The 22,432-nt window shown below is 30.6% G+C and overlaps 1 protein-coding gene across 14 annotated transcripts in view; it reads left to right on the forward strand.

Moving 5' to 3' along the window:
- Nucleotides 1–22,432, forward strand: part of SNAP91 (synaptosome associated protein 91) — a 148,358-nt gene that overhangs the window by 72,424 nt on the left and 53,502 nt on the right. For all 14 annotated transcript variants that reach the window (XM_074310395.1, XM_074310400.1, XM_074310402.1 and 11 more), the window contains exons 8-10: nucleotides 1,662–1,768; nucleotides 4,729–4,770; nucleotides 13,548–13,618. In XM_074310395.1, the coding sequence (XP_074166496.1) occupies nucleotides 1,662–1,768; nucleotides 4,729–4,770; nucleotides 13,548–13,618 (220 nt within the window). The remainder of the gene's footprint in view (nucleotides 1–1,661; nucleotides 1,769–4,728; nucleotides 4,771–13,547; nucleotides 13,619–22,432) is intronic.

Raw genomic sequence — 22,432 nt, forward strand, 5'->3', positions numbered from 1 at the left:
TATAAAACTAAATTTTAAAAATTAATTTAAAAACTAAAAAAACAGTTGCCATAGAAATACCCTATATATAAGAGATTCATGCATCTCAAATTCAATAGTTCCACATACTCTGTATGATACAAGTAAACCTGGAGCTTAATTGAACCTCTCAGAGAATGTGTAAACAAGAGTACCTCAAGGTTTGAATGTGTAGTGTGCTTCTATACACAAGGCAACACAAATAGTCTTCAACTTTAGTGTCTATTATTATAGAAATTATTGTGGCTTTTCATCCCACTGTTGCAATTCTTTAAGTGTTAAGAACAGTTTACAGTGATACAAAAAAATAACTCCAGACAGAGGAAGGGAATTGCAATTAACATTATATGGCTAAATTAACTTAACATATTTAGAGCATTATGTTATATGGTTTTGGATATTTTGAATTCTTCTGAGAACCATTCATATCTATTGACCATGTATCTACTGAGGAACAGCTATTTGTTGTGTACGTATAATGTATAATAAAAATATATGTATGTGTGTGTATGTATATATGTGTATATATATATGTGTATATATATATATATATATACATATATATATATATATATGTATGTATGTATAATGTATAATACATAGTTATTAATTGTTTTACATGTTCTGGATACCAAACCCTTAGCAGAGAAATTCTTCCTCCTGCATTTCATTGCTCCTCTCTTAGGTGAATTAATTTTGTCTATGCATTTTCTAGTTTCAAGTAATCAAATTTATTTATTTTAATTTTGTAATTGTCTTTGAAGAATATACCTCCTATCCAAAGCCATGAGAGGCATATGTTCTGTTTTTTTCCATTTTTTAATAGCAGGATCTTTAATATTAAGATCACATATATTCATTTGAATATATTGTGGAATATGGTATGAAGTGTTGGTCTAAATCTAATTTCAGCCAGACTTCTGTCCAGTTTTCCCAGCAGTTTTTCCTCAAGAAAGGAGTCCTCTGTCAAGTCATTTTGTTTTTCATTCTTTCTTATTCTCTCTTATCTAGTCTACTTATCTCTTATCTATTTCATTTATTTATTTATTTTTTAAAAGTATCAGATAAAAGATCAAGGTATTCTTGACTTTATAATATGTGGCCTAGAAGTGTTATTATTTATCTCTATCTCTTATTATTTAACTTGATACTCTAGATCTTTTGTTTTTCAAATGAATTTTGTTATTATTTTATCAAATTCCATAAAGCATCTGCTTGGTAATTTGGTATAAAATTAAGTTGACATTATTTGATTGTTTGGTTTCATTTTTGGGAAGCAAATGCTTTTCAGCATTTTCAACATAATTGATTTATTTTCTCAAAAGTTTTTTCTGTCTTAATTCATATAATTGTGATTTTTAAAAATTTAAAAATTATTATTCAAATAGTTTTCATGTTGGCCTTTGCTTGCCTTGGAATTACTGAAATTGGTTAAGTGAGGGCAGCAAAAATGAATATAAAAGTTTGATATGGCTTAATAAAAATAATGTCATGCTAAACCTGGAAAGAAAAAAACCATCTAAATATATTTCACACTGCCATTAACATCATGCTTAACTTTGGTTAACACAACCATAAAGTGGAGTTGAATTATATTTCTTTTTATTTTCCATATTGCTAATTCTTTTATATATTATTCCTAGAAAAATTTTTTGAAATGAAGAAGGGGCAATGCAAAGATGCCTTAGAAATTTACAAACGATTTCTAACAAGAATGACACGAGTCTCAGAATTTCTTAAAGTTGCAGAGGTAAGTTATGTTAAATTCTATTATGAGTGGAGTCAAAGTGGCAGGAGAAAAAAATATGTAGTGGAACTTAAAAACAAGCAAAAAACAAAAAAAAATCAGTAATAGAATCACAGAATCCTATTGTATTGTATGGTATCAAGTCATCTCAACCAACTTCCCACTCAAAGAAAAAAGATATAGTTTTTCTGTAGTTTTTTAAATATAGTTACCCTGATGGCTATTTTTAATAGTTACAGCAATGGGAACCTCATTAATGTGAGAGGCAGCTCATTTCCTCTATGACCAGATCTAATTTTTATATTTTCCCATGTTATTTATATGTATTACCCTGGTCATGTATTAGTATGATGTGGTTGTCATTCTGCTAAATTCTAACTTTATTGGGAAATAAATATATAGCATCATTTTGCCATATACTTTAAGTATGACAGTGGAATGAAAGACATTTAAAAAGCAGGTGATTTTCTAATTTTTTTCAAAATGTGTATCCATTATCCTTGACATTTTAGTTTACTTTGCTTGCATGATTACATAATGATTTTCTTTTTTCTATAGATAATTTGTATTTTCATTTTGAAAAATCTTTGTTACTTTATATTGATATTTGACACATATATACATGTATTGGCATATTACATTTATATATCAGTACATAAATAGAATTCAGATAATTCTGAGTCATTTGGGAAGGGTTAATTACCATGTGTGCATGGGGATATATATGATAACAAGATAGTATTTTAGAAATATATATATATATATATTCAGCCTTGAGAGTGTCTTTTTAAGCTGATTGTGTATTTTGATAAAGCTTCTTAATATAGTGAAGGGAAATAAATATATGTACTATTAATAACAATATTAGTAACTTGAGGATGACACAAAGTTAAGAGAAATATCTAAAACTTGGTTGGGATAATTGGGGTGTACAATGATCTTAGTAGGTTTAGCAGTGGGTTGTAAAAATAAGATGTGATAACTGCTAAATCTGATACTTGAAATAGGTAGCTAGATATATAGAGAATCTTAGTAAACTGAAAGCTTAATGTGATTCAAAAATGTGATGTGACAGGCAAAATGTGAAAAACATATTAATGAAAGATAGATAACAAGAAGTGTGATAGTGCTGCTGTATTTTAGCCTATACTATTGAGCAAAGGTAATGAATGGAAATTATGAAGGAATTATAAGAAAATTATAAAGTTCCAACAGTTACAGTTTAAAACTGGAATTGATGATCTCATAAATTATTAAGTTTATTGTTATTGGAGGTCTTCAAATGCTAGACATATGGCCACTTTTCAGGAGTCTTATAGACATGCTTCATGATTTAAGGAGTAGGAGTAAAATTCCATATTACTTTTCAATACCAGGTAGATTTGAAGCTTAGGATATGTAACATAGAGCCTTCAAGGGAAGAGTATGGACTTTTTAGAGATGGGAGAGTTAAAGAGAAGGTAGATATTTAATTCAAGCAATGATTTTATTTTAGCTCCTATGGGACAGTTCTAATATTTTAAAATAACATTTAAAGAATATCCCTTTTTAAATGGAAATTGTTCTATAAGTTACCTTTGCTTAGTGACCTATCAAAAAGTTGTTTGGATGCCCTTGCAGCTACTATCAAGAAATATTCTAATGCATTCCAGTAAAATATTAACAAATGTATTTTCAAGAAAGTAATATAGTTGACACAGTTAATGTGACTATTTAACTTTTCAGAACTACACAATTTTGTGATAACTTTCATGTTAACATAGTTAACATAATTATGAACATAATTCATAGTTAACTATATGTTAACATAGTTCACATATAGTGAACATGTATATATAATTTACTATAATAACATAGTGAATTATAACTTCACATTTCCTATCTAATTTTATCTATAGAACAAACCTATGCAATGCTTTAAGTATTACCTACATTTTACAGATAAGAAAACCAGAAATTCAGAGAAATTAAATGACTTCTCCAGAGATACACAGCCAGTCTTCAGTGAAACTGATGCCAAGTCCAGTGTCCTTTTTGTTTCATTGTCAGCTTCAATTGGTAGAACCACTTAGAAAAATTTCTTGAGTAAAGTTTTCTAATTCTCTATTACTGTTATTTGTCAAATGTTTAAAAACAAAATAAAAACCTCTTTAAAGAACTAACTAATCTATAAATATAATTTGTTAACAATGATCAAAATATGAAGCAACCATGGTATAAGTAGCTAAAGAGCCAGTCTTAAAGCATCTTGTGGTTCAGATCCTGCTCCTGACATGTGGTGGCTGTGAGTTCCTGGACAAGTTACTTTGCCTCTCATTTGGAGCCCCAGGATACTTTAAGATCTTTTTAGTTGCTGAGAAGATTCAATAGAAGAAGAAATCTCTTCAACATTAATTCCCTATACCAAGCAATTCAAAAATCCTAATAGCATGTAGTATTAAACATAATATAAATCAAGAAGACGCAGATTCCAAGTCCTCTCTCCGAGGGTTATTTGCTCTGTGACTCAAGAAGTTACTTGACCTAGGATCAGAAGAAAGTAGCTCTAGAGCTGAAAAGTCTTCTGATCCAGCCCTCTCAAAGCCCAAAGAAGTAATATAATTTACCCAAAGTCACACAAGGCTAGCACAAGCTGAGGTTCCCTTTTTGAACCTCAGTTTTTTCATCTATAAAAGGCAGATAACACTAGTATTTCTCTCACAGCCATGAGATTGTGAAATGTGAATACCTTTGACAGACCTTAAGAATTACAATGTAACTGTACACCCAGATATAGAAACAGAATTATTTTTCTACCTTATTATTTGCAAGAAAATAAATGTGATCCAATTAAAATTGGCCCCTATTATAATACTTACAACAGTGGGCTATACTTTTTTCATCATTGTTTACAGATATAATTTAAATTATGAAAGAATGAGTAAAGATTTCCCACTAATTTATTTATTTTTTTTTATTCACAGCAAGTTGGTATTGATAAAGGTGATATTCCTGATCTTACCCAGGTAAGCAATCCATAGAGGAAAAGATAAAATATAGATGGCATTATTCTGAGGCAATATTGGAGCAGTCTGATAGTAACTAATCTATTAAAGAGAAATTTCATGGCATGTTAATTATACATGTATTTTCCAAGACACATTTATAGATAGAGTACACCACTCTGGCTGAGACTGATCTTGTGAATAACAAATACTTTTTCTAGTTCACTCTGTTGAAGATGATTCAGACTCACTTTATTTTTACTGCCCATGTGATTATTTTGTAGGAATAATTTAAGAATGACCTGTCATATGCTTTTTTTTTTCTTTCATAGAAGACCATTAAATTTGCTTATTGATTTATATGTCCATTTGCTTCCCAGTTTTTATTATGTGCAGATAGATAGGATTCAGATAGAAGCAGCACTTTTTTTCTTCATTTATGTGTCTGGAGTACAGAATTACAGTTTTCTTAGGAGAATTGGATTCATTAATACAATAACATTTTCCCAAAAAATTTATCTCAAACATGGCATTTTATCAAATGCAGCCCTGGTAAAGTTTAAGTCTTAAATGTTCAATTAATGACTCACCTCTTCTGGTTAAATCTTAGCAACATTTTTGCTTATTCTGGAACTAACCAGATGCCTTAAGTAACAGTTATAAAAATAATTTAATGGGGACTTTTTCATTTTATACTAATGATTGTGACAGAAAATGTTCTATTTTAAATCAAAAAGAGATTTTTGCACATGGAAATTAGCCCAATTTTTAAATTTTTATAATATTACATAATATGCAATAGTATATAATATATTAATATGTAATTTTATGTTAAAAATTTTTTCATTATCTTACATCTTAGTCCTCTGTTTTGTTTTAAGTGGTATCCTTAAACATTATTTTAAAATTAAAGATAGAACAGCTTGAAAAAATGATATCTTAAAATCAATTAAATTACATGTTAAATTTCATAAATTAAAGCTAAAATGAAAAATAATATTGCATTGTAAAATACCTAAAATAATTCACATCTTGCAGGTTATTTTATTTGCTTCTAGTTGATGGTACTGTATTTAGTATAAATATTTTGTGCTAAAATAAGATAGTATTTTTTGAAATTTGTAACTAAATAAGATTATATAATTGAAAATGTAGCTAAAAATAAATTTTGACAGTTTTGTATAGAAATTTAAATTTAATCTGCATTATTAACATTTTCTCCATCACTTTTTTAAGTTTAGACAAATCAATAGAACAATATATTAAAGCCTGTCTTGTAGCACTTGATGATTTACCAAGTATAAAATGCTCACCCTGAACATTTAATATTTGTGTCTTAGAGCCAATTTGAGGTGACTCTCATATAATCCTGGTACAGTCCATTATTAGGCCTATCCTTTAAAATGGTAGCATTTTAGAAGAACCTACAAACATCTTTGAGAACCTAAAGTCACCTCCAGGAAACAGGGAATATTTATTGTAGGTTATTAAGTATGCTTTAATAAAATTTTAAATACATTTTCTTAAGTTGTATGTATTTACAAAATAATCCCAACATAGAACATAGTGATTTTAACCAAGCAGCTCTTAGAAATGTTGAATAGTCTTTATTAGAAAATAGTTAATAATTATGGCTGTAAAAAAAATAATAATGGAGTGCTTGATATGTTGAATGGTTTAATTTATCTAGAGATCTTTGAGCAAAAGTATAAATATTCATTTGAGTTCATTTTAAATGTATTTTAAAATTGGGAAATGGTCTAAAATATATTCATTGTTTTAGAATCCTTGTTTGTAGAAACTGAGAAAATTGACATTCATTTATGGTTTTATTACAAAAAGATATGTAGACTTGTTTGGGCTTCATTTTCCAGTAGCACTGATACCAATTTTAATTTGCATATCATTTTTCATGTTAGTTACAAAAATAAATGTTGATTTAGTAGAGCAAAGTATAACATTAAGGATACTTTTTGAATATAATGTCTTACCCATACATCAAAAATCATTTAACCTTTCTTGAAAGGCCAAACAGAAAAAATCTTATTCAGTGACCCTCTGATCATCAAAGTAACAGAAAATAGATGTGTTCTTGCCAAAGATGTTTACTATTTTAAGTTCAAGAAGTATTCTTGATGCATAGTGAGGTCTTTCAGATGGTCCTCTTTTTGAATAAAATTGTGTCAGATGTACTAAGGCTAAAATATTGAAGAATCTCTTCCTGAACAAGATTTATGGCCACTTGAGAGTTTGACCAAATTACCCATACAAGAAAAACCAAATGAACTAAAAAGGCCTGTTGCCCAGATTGTAATAATCAAGTGGATGGACAATTTATAGATCTGATGATTTAGCATGCATGCATACACATATATCATATGTGTATATATCTGGGACAAGTTGCATAAATTAATAGTAAGTTGGGGCCAGAATTAAAAAAGAGAAGAGTGGACTGTATAGATTTCAGGGAATTGTAAAATAGCTTTAATGACCAGTGATCCTAAGCTTCTCCCACAAAGGCAGATCTTTTAAATATAAATATTGTACCAATGTTTTCTGGCTAGGAGTCAGAGAATATGATAGTCCACAAGGAATTTAAAATGAATATCACACAAAGGACAATGGAGAAATACCTTGTGGATATGAATAGGTTGTAATATGTAACCACTAAAGAATTTAAAAGAGAATGGGAAAATGTCAATATGAAAGTGTATGATAAGAAAAGAAGATAGAGGGTTCATTCAGCAGCAGTGAGGAGGTGACAAGTGAACATGCTGAGGGATTCCCTGATAACTTAAAGTTAGAAGAAAGCAAAACTGGGTGAACCCCTCTGGCAAACTTAAAGGAGAGCACGCATATTTGTGCAGGAGGGGCAGTCTTCAATAAGTAAACATTTTTAAGTGTCTATGTGCCAGGCACTGAGATTGAGCTGGAGGTATAAAAAAGAGGCAAAAGAGAATTCCTGCTCTTAGAGAACTTGCAGTCTAACAAGTAAGACAACAAACAAATATGTACAAATAAGCTATGTACAGCATAAGAAATAAACAATTAAGAGAGGGAAGGACTAGGGTTAAGAAGGTTTGGAAAAGGCCTTCTGTAAAAGATGTGATTTTAGTTAGGACTTAAAAGAAATCAAGCACACAAAGATGAGGAGGGAGAACAACCCAGGCTTTGGAGTCAGCCCAGAGAAAATTATTAGAGCCAAGAGACAGTGTCTTGTTTTGTGAAGTAGCCAGGAGGCCAGTTCCCCTAAATTGAAGAGTGTGGTCATGGAGAAAGGTTTAAAAAGACTGGAAAGTAAGAAGGGCTAGGTTTGTATTTGATTTTGGAGGTGATAATGAGTTTATTAAGTTGGAGAAAGACGATAACATGATTTGGACTTGTATTTTAGGAAAATCATTTTCATAGTAGAATGGAGGATGGATTGTAATGGGAAGAAACTTGAGGCAGGCAGACATACCAATAAGTTAGTATAGTATTCAAGGCAGAGATGAGGAGAGCCTGTACCAAAATGGTACCAGTGTTAGAGGAAAGAAGGGGACATATTTCAGAGATGTGGTAGAGGTGAAATCCCTAGAAAAAAACTTCCAGATTGATGAGGCCATAGATACATCCAAATATTAAATGTTGAATAATACCTTTTTTTTCCAAGCACATAAATTTTTTTACATGTGCTTAGTTTATCTCATTTATTCTCTATAATGTCTTTCTATACATACAGAGAAAAGAAACCAGAAATAAATATATAAAGATTTTTTGCTACAAATAAATTAGGATCAAAGTTTCACTTCACTTTCTGTTTTTGCTGTTGCTTCTTAAGTTACACACTCAAGCGTAATTTCGATTTAAAAAGTCAATCATGAATATAACCACCTTGACCCCTTTTTAATTTTAAATGTATAGGCAAGGTGTCCTGTAAAACACAAGTCAGTTTGGTGTAGTATTTTGTTTGCAGGACATTCAATAAATAGTTGTTGCATTTTGACATGTCTCTATCCAGTCGTGGTTTAGAGAACCAAAGGAAGCTAAATGACTTCTCTGACTTAGAATCTGGGTTCACTTTAACAATTGAATTAATTTAAAAGAAACTGAACTAAACTGGACTCTGTGGTAGTCCTCAGAAGTATTTGAAACCCTTAGGTCAGCCAGAACCCACAAATGTTCCAGGACTATGCAGAAATTTTTATACTTTTAGTTTGGAGTAGAGCCTCTAAGTCTAACTTAGAAGTTTAGAGTAGAATCTGGTTAATTTCTGAAGCTGTGGAGTAGTTATCTTCTGTGTTTTTTTTTTTTTTTTTCTATCTTTGTCTAGTAAGTGGGGGGAAGAAGGGGAATGTGAGATCAGGAGGGATTTCTCTTGATTTGAACATGTTTTTTGAAATCTTAAGAAAAGTAGATGCTCACTTCTGTTCACCCAAGGAATGGAAAAGAGATGGCAGGGATTCTGGGGTTACTTTTTTCTTTCTTTACCAAGAAAACATAGGATCATCATGAAAAATCTTACTTCTTATAACCAGTTCTATTGTCCACCAAAAGGATTACTAGAAAAGTACTAATTTACTTTTGGATACACATGTTCTACATTTATGATCTTTGTTTAAGAAAAACTTCTTAGACTTTTCGAACTGATCTGAAAGCCATTTGTAATAAAAGTTCTCCTTTTAAAGACTGACACTGGTGAACTGGTAATCCTAACATTATATTACTATTAATCTTCTATTTCTTAAAAGCTATCCTTTTGTTCTTTGGATCTGTTCTAATTCCATTAGTGTCTACTGATTTTGGCTCTATTTTTACTTGAGTAACTCAGGATACTGTTGAGTATTTTTGCATACTATATATCCTTTGCTTCCTTTAACTATGACAGAGGCATTTTGGAGATTTGAGACATAATCCTTGAATTGTGTTGGGGAAAAAATTTTTCAAGAAAATAAAATCAAAGTACTTTCTTTTTCCATTGAAAAGGATTAACTTATTTCTACTTGGTTATTAAATATAATTATTGGTGTGCAGGGTTTGAAATAGTTAAGTTTTGAGGTACTTTTTCATTTTATGTTTCTTTTAAAATGTTGACTTGATTTACTTTTGTATCAACTATATTGACATCATGATCAGATATAAATTTTCTTGGTTATACACTCTAACAAGCCAAATATCTTGTAAAACCATATTTATTAATTTGCCTCTTTTTTTCTGGAGCTCCAGTCTTAACTGGAGTGATTTCAAACTGGGTAATCTGTAGGCATTTCAAATTCAACCTTTTCGCAACAGAGCTCCTCATCTTTTCCCCCCAAACCCACACCTCTTCTTAAGCCTCCTTATTTCTACCAGTTTCCTAACCATTCAGTCACCCAAGTTCTGAACCTTAGCATTATTCGTGAATCCTCATTTTCCTGTATCTTACATATCCACTTAATTTTCAAATTTTGTCATTTCTCCTTCTACAATATCTTGAGCATTCTCTTTTCCAATGGCCACCCTAGTTTGGGGCTTCATCACCTCTTGCAATTTCCTCTTAATTTTTTTTGTCCTTAGTGCTTAGCACAACACTTGGCATATAATAGGCATGTAATATTCATTCATTCATTCACTGGCCTCACTACCTCAAGCCTTATTCCAAACTATCTTTTAAAAAGTTGTTAAAGCACTTTTTTCAAAGTGAAAGTTGATCACTCAGTAAATTCCAGTTTCCACTTTTACATCAAGGATAAAATATAAACTCCTCTGTGGCTTTTAACTATTTCTAACTTTTCTTTCAGCCCTATTATACTGCCATATATAATTTCCTTTGCCACACTTTATGGTTTAGGAAAATTGATTTCTTACTATTCCTTATAGATCAATGTCTTTGTATTGGCTTCCCTCCATGTCAGAAATGCATACAGTTCACCTGATGCTTGAAATCCTTTGTTTCCTTCAAAACATAACTGCAAGTGCCATTTTCAAATTCCTTTGCTTTACCTTTATCTTATGTATATTTTGTGTCTACTTATATATGTAAATATCTTTCCTCTGTTAAAATGTAATCTCTTTGAATTCAAAAGAAATTTTTTTTTAATTTATCCTTTTAAAAATGTAAAAATTTAAGTAATATTACAAGAGAGAAATCAACAAAATTTATCTTTAACATCTAAATTGGTCCAAATTATTTCCTGATATTTAGAAATGTAGGCAGCTCGGTGCTATAGTAGATAGAGCATTGGGCTTGGAATCTTCTTGGTTCAAATACAAATTAAAATTATCATTAGTTGTCTGACTCTGGGCAAATCACTTAATCCTATTCTCCTTATCTGTAAAACAAGGTGGAAAAGAAAATAGCAAAGTACTTCAGTAAGGCAAGAAAATACCCAATAGAGTCACAAAGAATCAGACACAATTGAAAACAGAAGATTTATTGTTGTGCTAAAATATCTTTATCTTATAGCTATTTCTATGTATTGTGCAATCTGATAAATAATTATTTTACTGCAGTTTGCAATGCAGAATAAAGTTGAAATAATTAGAATAATAAAATTCACTTTACCTGATTTTCAGCCTCTTTTAAAGAATAACTTTTTAAATGAATTTCTATGCCCCTCCAAAATAAAAAGTATTTTGATATTTTAAGCACAAAAAGTAAAAAACAACCTTTTGTTCAAGTTTAAATTATATGCTTTCTATCCACCTTCTACTTCATTATCTCTTCAGAAAAAGTCATTTAACATTTATCTTAATAGCTAAAGCCAAAATTGTAGATTTGCTGAGAGGATAATTCTCTGATAAATGAAAAGCAATATATATTTATTCCCTTGACAATATATCTGTAGTTATAATGTAATATCAGTAATACTGATATATATATAGGGAAAGATTTCTCTTTCTAAAAAATAAGTCCTAAAATTAGGTAGTTAATGTAATTAAAATCAAATTGGTTAATTGAACAAACCTTATTCAGTCCATAAATATTAAGCACTTATATAAGTAAGATGCTGGGAATAAGCAAGATAAAAACGAAAAGGAATCCTTGCCCTAAGGACTTATTTAGGTTCAAAAAAATATTACATTTATATATTTATGACTTTTCCATTTAACTATGTTTAATAAAATTTGGCACTATTCCTTTACCAAGTATGTGACCCTAGCGAAATCATTACTCTCTCAGAATCAGTTTCTACATCTGGAAGTTGGAGATAATAGTTGCATTTCCTTCACAAAGTTGTGAGGATATATAAGATAGTGTGAAGTGCTTCAGAAACCTTGAACCTAAATCCTTAAAGTGACACATATATATTAGCTTTTATTTATTATCCACTAGCATAAGTTGCTTTTGGAATAGAAATGTACAATTTCAAATTTACATTAAATTGTGAATTAGAAGAATTGTCATAGTGAGTCATCTCAGTATTCTGCTTCTCCATTGCCAAGAGAATTATTAGAGTTCATGAATGTCTTGAATAGGTTGGGGTTGTACTTGAAAGCGTTTTCTTTTCCTATTAATGGCTTATTTAGAGATTTATTGAAAATTTTATTGAACTTATCACTTGAAACTTTTCCTATTCATGGGTATATATGATCAAATAAAGTTATTATAAAGCAATTAGCACAGTGTCTGGCACACAGTAGCAAGTGCTATTGTAAATGTTAGCTTTTATGTAAGCATGAAACTCCAAAAACTATGAAAATTATGTATTTTTATATTCTTGACCTAAAATTCATATAGTGAGCCATTGTTGTAAAGTCTATTTAGGGTGGGATTTTCTCACTATATTTTTCTATTACATGACAAAATGATAAAAAATATAGTTGCTGCTTTGATTATTTTGAGATACTATCTTTTTTTTTTTTAAGAAAGCCTCAAAGATTACCTTAAAAACAATCAAGATAATAGAAATGTGCAGAATTTTGATGTATTTGAAATAATAGGTTCATATAAATTATTCTGAGATATTATTTTAAATTATCTTTTGATATTATTTGTTACAGAGGACAAAATTATTTTATGGTTTAAATTAAATTACATCTCATCTCAATAAAGAAAAATTTTAGTGCTTATTAATTATTTAAAAGATTTGTACTTATTTTCCCATAATTCCTTCTTTCCCTAGTTTTCCTCTATCCTTAGTGTTTTCATTTGGACATACAATAGTGAGATTTTACCGTATTGTTTACAAATTTGCTTTGGAAATGTTCCTATCTTGAATTCACTTAACTATTCTTATGTTCTTAGTAGGGGGATGGATGTGCTGAACTTTAGCCGATAAATTTTCTTTCCAAGAATAAGTATTAAACTTTTTGTTTTGTTTTGTGTGATTTGATATGCTGGAATCTCACAAAGGGCAGCTAGATGATACAGTAGAAAGAATTCTGGGCCTGGAACCAAGAAGTTCAAATCTGACCCAGTACTTACTAGCTGTGTGACCCTGGGCAAGTCATTTAGTCCTCTTTGCCAGTTTCCTCATCTGTAAAATTAGCTGGAGAAGGAAATGGCAAACCATTCCACTATCTTTGTCAAGAAAAAAAGTCACAAAGGAGTCACAAAGAGTTGGAAAGAACTGAAAACAACCAAACAACAACAAACCTCACAGTAATTCTGTTTATTATAGAGTCAGATTAAGTATAATATGTATCTCTCTTGGATCCTGTCTAGTGGAGTTCAATTATTGCAACATTAAAAGAACCTTATCTGAGAGAATCTTACATGTTCAGTAGAATCCTACTATGAATTTTTAGAATTTGGTTATAATCTAGTTCCAGGGTTTTTAACTTTGGCAGACTAAGGGAAAAGAATGTAGACATTCACTTTTACTTTTTTATTATAGGCTCCCAGCAGTCTTATGGAGACACTTGAACAGCATCTAAATACATTAGAAGGAAAGAAAACTGGAAACAAGTATGCTTTAGTCATATATTCTGAAGTGTGTATGTGTATGTGTTATGGGGGGATCTTTGCTAGCTTTAAAAAAAAGTGATTTACAGTGTCATTTATAAATGACATCCTTCCTTCTGCCCCAGTTCCTATTATTGGAAGATTTTTTCTTTTAATTAGATGATTTTTCAAAAATATTCAACTCAAGTGATAGGATTTTGGTTTTGGTAGCAATCATATTGACTCATGTGAATCTTAATGATTCTTTATGTTAAGTGATTTGCACTTTTTAAAATTAATTTACAAAATGTGTCGTTATTGGTAATATAGTTTCTTTCTGATGCAATTCTTAATTAAACATTCAAAAGCTTTTGTTTTCCACTTATGGTTTATCTTCTTTCATTCACTTTTCCTTTGTAGGAATTCTTAAGCTGTAGTCTCCACTCTCTCTTTCTCCTACCTTGGGCCCTAATTGAATATTGGGGAAGACAAATGAACAGAAAAACAATTTGGCACCTTAACTAGATTCTGAAAATGTTATTTTAATTGGCTTTTAGTTTCATAGTAGATATAGAAATAGATTTATAACTGATCTCCTTATCTCTGGTCACACCATTCGATATGTTCTTCACAAAATTGAATTTATCTTTCTAAAGCTATATTTGTATTATGCCTATCCCCTACTCAAAAATTTTCTATAGCCTTTAGTCCAAACTTCTTAGCCTAAATTCAAGGCCCTGACCTCACCCTAGACCTCTGGTTTTATTTCCCACTTTTTCCTTAGAGAAGCCTGTATCCTCTACAACAGTATTTAGCAGGACTTAAATTTTGTTATTTCCTTGGTTTGAAGGAAACATTTCTTTTCCATAAAATTACCTTTTTCCCCTCTTTATCAACAAAATCCATCTCAAGTCCTAACACTTATATGAAGTCATTCCTGAACAATCAGAAGTTATTTCTCTCTATTCTAAAATTCTTAATTATTTTTCTGCTTCCTTTTTAAGGTATTTTTGTGTCAAAAGAGCTAAAATTGTGCCCTGTACTATTCTTTATATTTTCCATGTTGTTTTTACTTACAGGGATTATGTAATAAATATTTGTTGATGGTTGCATGCGCCATCAATTAAAAAAACATACTAACTTAAGAACAGAAAAATCAGTAGAGATAGTCCAAAAATTTTCAGATGATTGATGGACCTTGACCTGCCAGGCCATAATCCATCACAATTATATGTTTTTCCCCTTTTTTGTCAAGTTTTGTCAAGTTTCTTAGACCTCAGAATTTTTTCCTGAGAAAAATATTATACATTTTTCTTGACGTTTTTGTGTTATAAAATGTATAATTTACTAAAGGAAGCTAGTATCTGACATATTTACATACAAAAAGAACCTTATAAAAAAAAAGTTCATAACAGTTATTTTGTTTTATACTCAACCTTTGGACAAAATAAAAGCTTTTCCACCCTTTTATTTCAGCTCACTTTATATCTACCAAAAATCCTTTTCCCCTGAATTGTTAATTTGTCCAGAGCATTTTTGGCCTTATGTTAATCTGCTTATCCCTAATTAAAATTAACAACTTGAGTAGTTAACTATTTTTATTTTTCTATATTTGTGCTTACCTGGGAACTTAAGTGATGGGTAAGTACTTACTATATTGAGTGTTTACTTTGCATTCAGTTATTACTGTGTATGCAAAAATACTCATAAAGTGAAATTTAATATACTTAGAACATCTAAATGTCAACTTTCTATTTGTTTTCTAATTTGCTGTCTTTTTCAGTGGTGCTTTTCAGTCTCTCAGAGTACATGGCATAGATTAATAGTTAATAGGCTGTTATTTATGCCTTCTTGAGATGGGGTAAAAACTTTTTTGAACCTTCTCTAGAAACATATTCCACTAGTCTTAGTTTCTATAATCTCAAAGATTTTACTTCTTTTTGTAAATTCTTATACAAATTTGAAATTATCAAAGAGGCAATTTCATGAAAATAGAATTTTTTATTTTTTATCATCAGTATAAAGTAAGTCTGATCCATAGTTCTGAGATGAGATTTAAATGCTCTTAGAAGAAAATCTACAAGTTTATGTTGATACTTTATCTCCAGGATTATATAAACTACTCTTTGGTATTCTTCTGAGACTTCTATAACATTATACAAAATCCTTTTGCATTTTATAAAATTCCATGGATAAAAAGGGATTTCATTTCTATGTGATTCTATTTTGAAATATATTTTTAAAAACATTTAATAATTTTAACTAAAGTTATATAGATGGGGAAAATCCAAGATCAGTTTTCTGTGCTTTCCTTTTAAGAGAAAAAATATTCAATACTGTGTGGATTATCATGTACATAAATAATTTTATCTCAATATTAGGATCAATAAAGGATAGTATCAGATTTGTTGGACATTTTGAATAGAACTGAATCTTTTGAAATTTCTATGAATGTTTAGAATTGTAGAGCTGGAACAGGCCTTGTATCACTTATCCCCACACTATAACTTTCTGTGCAGAACATCTTCTGCCATGTTATTCTTAATCATCCCAAGTATTGTGAGATGCTATCTGAAGCAATCATTCTTTTTTCTTTCATTAATAAAATGCTATATTTCCAATCTTTCTTGGGGTGGTAGGGCTCTCCTAGGCAGAGAAACAAAGTCTATCATAAATCAGTGATTTGAATATTGCCTTAAAATATTGACTAAAACACTTTTATGAAACTGTTCCTTTCATCAAGGAAAAATAACATATATAGAAAATGAAACCAATTTAAGATTTTGTTTATTAAGAACAAAATATAGTGTTCTCCTTATACACTTTTGAAATTTAAAAAAAAATAAAAAACTCAGTTCATTTATATTGAATTGTATGACTAGCTGTTTGTTCAAATGTATTAAGTTCTGTAATAAATTTGTTTAAAAGCCTTGATTGGTATGGGATAGAAGATGGTAAAATAATAGACCTCTAAGGCATAAAACATTTTCTTTTCAGATCAACCTATTTCAGATCAACCTTTCCTAACCCCACCTCCCCAGTTGCTAATGCCTTCTTCACTTACTCAAACTGCCTTCTATTTATTCTGTTTTTCTATTCCATTCTCTATTAAAAAGTAAGATCCATGAAGGCAGGAAGTGTTTTTGTTTTGTTTTAGGTTTTGCCTTTATTTATATTCCCAGTGCTTAGCATAAGAAATAATATATGGGAAAAACTCAGTAGATACTTATTGATTTGACTTTCTGGTATAGCAGTGATTACCATATATTTTGTGGTTGGTAGGGGCAGAAATATTTTTAAACTTTGTCAGATATTGTGAGAAAATTCATACATGATAGTTTCAGAAAATAATAGCTTTTTATATTACTCTTTTATCATAATTGGTCTTGCTAGTTAAATCATACTATCAAATCCATGGGTATGTTGGAGTTCTAGTCTAGGTAGTCCACAAGTTGAGCTGAGTTTTGAAGAAAGTCAGGGAAACCAAGAAGCATAGGGGAAGGATCATAGTACCCTTGATGGTAATAGGGAAGTTCAGAAAAATAGGATGATTTTAAGGTTAAAGAGAATAAATTCTGTTTTTAACATTGAGTTTAAAGTGGCTACTACAAATCCAATCAATAATATCCAAAAGACAGTTATGGTACTAAAACTCAGGAGAGAATCTTGGAGGAAGAGGGGGAATTATTAAGGTGGAAAGGAGGAAAGACTGCATTCTGTTCATGAAGGATGAGCACTGCAAAAGCATGGAGTTGGGAAATGGCATATTTATGAATGAAAGAAAGAAAAGACCAGTTTGACTAGCTCATATATAAATATACATATATAAGTGTGTGCATATATATTTATATATGTGTGATCATGTATACATTCATATATGTGAAATATAGATATACATTATATATAATTCATATTAACATACATACACATATGTTGTTGTACCCCCTATTAGAACATAACTTCTTGTAAATAAGGGTTATCTTATTCTTCACATTTGTATTCACAGGAACTAATACTACACAAATTACTAACAAGAAGGTACTTTACCAACTTGCCTTCAGATATAAACCCAATCACACATTTTTAAATAGAAGTATATGTCACCATAATAGCAACCTATCCAACATAGGCCAATTACTATTCATGCTTTTTATACAAAGTGTTTGATGCTTGTATCACTAAAAACAAACAAACATTTATATATATATATATATATATATATATATATATATATATATATATATATATGAATGAAGTATATTGGGTAATGAGCAAAATAAGTATGACTGAAGAGTCTCAGAAAAAGCAACTTATTTGCAGTTTAATAATTAGTAAACAACATCATGATATTTATATTATTTTAATCTACTTCTGTACTCATGACTTATTCATGTATTATAATTATATAAACCCATTTATACTAAAAATATTTTATATTCACATGGAAAACTTTTTCATGGAAAACTTATATTTAAAAATATACCACCAATACAATCATTGCTATCAAGAGCAATTAAAACATGCCACTAACACAATAATCGCTGTCAAAAACAGTTGCTGTATAACATGGCTACTTTTAAATCCAAAGGATCATAGAGTTATAGAATTTTGAGTTGGAAGAGATCTTGGGTATCATTAAGTCCAGTGCTTTCATTTCACAGATGAGGAAACCGAAGCTTGAGAAGGTTATAACTTGTCCAGCATCTCATAGTTAGATCAAAATTGGCTCTGTGATTTAAACCCAATGACTCTTCAATTACTCTTCTTAAATAGAAAGAAATGCAGTTTTTTCCCCCTTTCATTAATAAACATTTATTTTCTCTTCCTCTTACCTCCCTGCACTGTTATAAAAAATTCTCATAACAAATTTACCCTGTCAGGCAAATCAAAACAAATTGAACCAAACATTTTATTAATCATCTTTTTGAAAGTGGATGACATCAAGCTAATGTGATTCCACTAAAAACATATTAAAGAGTTCCTTTATGTCATAGAATTTTTTTCAGTGACATCAGAATGTCATTTAAACTATATGTGTAAAATTCTTAATATATGCTGAGAAAAATTTGGAGACTTAAAGTTTAAATTTGAATCCAGGAGTTACATTGAACTAATGAATGAAGATGATACCTACATTTATTTTTCTTTTCTCCAGGCAAGATGCATCCAGCATAAAGATATTAAAAAGACTTTGGAATTAAAACTTACTGTCAGTTTGAAACCAAAGCTCACTGGGAAGAGCAATTTAAAGCAATTTTTGCTCAATGGGACCTTTAATATACCTTTACAAAACCATAAAAAAATTAGACCAAAACTTATTTGGTGATTGTCATATTATACTAATAAAATACACAAAATTTGTCACTCTAAAAGGTTATAGAAAAGTTAATATTTCCTTACCAAAAAGGCAGAAGATTATTAATGGACATTTTAGATCATATGATGAATCTTTTTCTAAAAAGCAAACAAAATTAACTTTGAAACAAGCCAACATCACGCAGTTGTGCGAATTTCTATTGAATAATCTCAACTGGCTTTTTATTAAAACAAAACAATCTTTCTACACCTTCCTCTTTTACTTCAATTCACTCTACTACTTACTGTAGCATCTTTTCTAAATCTTTTTATCACTCCTCAAATCTCTCATCTCTTTGCCCTCATTCTTTCAACTGAGAATTTTGCTTTATATTTTACTGGGGGGAAAAGGCCATTTTATATCTCCCTCTTTTCTACCCTCTTTCTCAATTCACATCATTCATATATCTGCAAGCATTTTCTTTCTTTTTTTTTTTCTTTTCTTTTTTTTTTTTTTTTTTACCAGATATTTGCATGGGTAATTTTACAACGTTGACAATTGCCAAAACTTTTTTTCCCAATTTTTCCCCTCTTTCCTCTCTTCCCCCCCAGATGAAGCATTTTCTTTCTTTACTTGTCTTATATAAAAAGCTGGCTCTCCTTGCCAAGGCAAATCCTTTTGTGTGAACAAGTGACCTCGTTCTATTCCTTCTCTAGATATTCCTCTTATCATTTTTGTTCTCTCGACTATCTTGATTCTGCCTCCTGGTTGCTTCCCTGCATCCTACAAATATTCTAATAAATATTCTTAAAAACTCTCATTTGATCCATCTATTCTATTCTTCCCTTAACTATTATCCCATAACTCCTTTACTTTTGTGCTTAAACTCTTTGAGAAAGCCATCTACAATCGGCATCTCTATTACCTTTCCTCTCTTGTCCCCTTCCTACTTTTCCAGTATTCTTACACTTTATTCTCCTCTACATATTCTGTGTATGTAGAAATATGGTATTCTAACTCCTGACTCCTGACATTTTTGTGACTGACTCCTATGCCTCAAATTCTCTCTCTCTTCATCTTTTATTTCCTGGTTCCCTGGCTTTCTCAAGTTCCAGTTAAAATTCCACTTTCTATAAGATGTCTTTTCCATTTCCCCCTTAATGCCAATTTCTTCTCATTGTATCTCCAATTTATTCTATATACATCGACTTTCTATATAGTTGTTTGCATATTATCTCTCCCATGGGATTGAGTGATCTCAAAAAAACCAGGAATTTTGTTTTCTACCTTTTTTTTCTTTTCTACCCAGGACTTAGTACAATGCTTGGTATCCAGCAAGTACTTAATAAATGTTTCTTTACTGACAAGTAAAGGTCACTTGTATCAGGTCCAATGCCATTACAGTGTCTAATGTAACTTGCCAAAAGTGATTTTTCTGTGGATAGAATCAATTAAATGGTTCAGTGTAAAGAATAGAACAAAAAGGCCCTCTGTGGGAAACATCCAAATAAATTAAAATAGCAATAATATTGACAAACTAGCATTGGACAAATGACTAAGTTGTATGAATTTTTTTGTGGATATGGAGTTTTAGGATAGCTATTTATAAGCACATAATTCCAACCAAAGATTATAAAAGGATTAATTCTTTTTTTTTTTTTTGGAGCATCTTTTTATTTTTTTATTTTAAAGTTATATATTTTTAAAACATATGCATAGATAGTTTTCAATATTCACCCTTGCAAAACCTTGTGTTCCAAATTTTTTCCCCCTCCCTTAGACAACATTCAGTTCCTATAGTCCTCTCTCTGGTGCAGATGGTTCTTTCCATCCCAAGAACATTGGATCTAGCCTGAATCACGTCGCTGATGAAAAGAGCCACATCCATCAAAATTGATCTTGTTGTTGCTGTGTACAATCTTCTCTTGATTCTAGTCACTTCACTTAGCATCAGTTCATGTAAGTCTCTTCAGGCTTCTCTAAAATCATCCTGCTGATCATTTCTTATAGAACAATAATATTCTATAACATTCATATACCATAACTATTCGGCCATTCTCCAACTAATGGACATCCACTCAGTTTCCAGTTTCTTGCCACTACAAAAAGGCCTGCCACAAGCAGTTTTGCTAAACTTTTTCCTAAAAGGATTATTTTTAACAAGGCTGAACTTAGTAATCATTGTAGATAATGCAGTGAAGTGGTATAAAATTATAAAAGATCTCAAAGTGAAACTTTGCACTTGTTGAACACAATTAATATCTGTACATTTTTAATAGATGTCATCATTCCAAATGCTCATAACTCCAAGGAAAAAACTTCTAATGATAGATTTAAAACTAGTAGTGTTGTTATCTCTTTAAATCCAATCATTTTACAGATGAGGAAACTTAAGCCAAGAGGGGTTAACTTACTTGTCTGAGGTCATAACAGTGGCAAATCCCAGAACAATTTTTTGTTTTGTTTTGTTTTTTCCCTGTTTTTGAGGAAAGGGTTTTTTTTTTTGTTTGTTTTTGTTTTTTAATCCTCCTTTCTTGTCCTGGTTTCCCACTCACTTATCTCTCATGGCTAGTGTTCAATTGTTAAAAGATTTTAGATCCAGGATAGCACAAACTTCAGAACCAAGAAGAAAAACCTATAGTTAAAAAAAAAAAAAAAATCTAAACTATATCCCCAAATGTTCCTTCAAGCGAGACTCTTTTTTTTTTCCTCCCTATAGCAGACCCCCCTGCTGATCTGATTTGATCTGATATCAAATCATGTTCCTCTCACCTTTCAGCCAGAAATCAAATAAACAACAAAATTAGTCAAAGGCCTGGATATGAAAGCGAAAAATACAAAAAACAAAACAAAAACATTCAACAGGCAAACCTTGGCTCAGGTAGGAGGAGCAAAAAAACAATTGTTTCCTCTTAAAATTATAGTATTGAAAGAGACTTGAGAGTTCATCTAATTCAATCTCTACCTGATCAAGATTCCCCTATAATAACGTTTTTTTATCCTTCCAGTTTTTCCAAATTCCAATTCCAATAATTCCAAATAGTAGGAATGTTAGTTTTTACTCGTATTCATTGTAAAACTCTGAGGCTTTTACCCATTACTCCTCATTCTGCCCTCTGGGTCCAAGAACAACAAATGTTATTTTTCTTTCTTTGTCATCTCTGAACATAACTTAATATCATTAATTTGTGCCATACATATCTTCTCTTCAGTAGGCTAAACACTCCTGTTCCTCCACTTGAAGGTTGTATGGCATGGTCTTGAGTCTTCTTGCTATCCTTGTTGCCTTTTTCTGGATATTCTGTAGATTATCAATATCCTCTCCAAAAGAATGTAGCACATAGAACAATACTTAAGAAATAACTTGATTGGGGGAAAGTACAAGTTGGTATCTTACTTATTTGAGACACTGCATCTCATGACACAGATTAAAATCATAGGATTTGGCAAGATGGAGAAGAGGTTGTATGTGAGTTTTGGTTTTGGTGGGTTTTTCTTTTGTTTTTTGAGGGGGCAGCCATGTCTTCCTCCAAATCATATAA

This window comes from Sminthopsis crassicaudata, chromosome 4 (assembly GCF_048593235.1).
Source record: "Sminthopsis crassicaudata isolate SCR6 chromosome 4, ASM4859323v1, whole genome shotgun sequence".
In the NCBI taxonomy this organism is placed as follows: domain Eukaryota; kingdom Metazoa; phylum Chordata; class Mammalia; order Dasyuromorphia; family Dasyuridae; genus Sminthopsis; species Sminthopsis crassicaudata.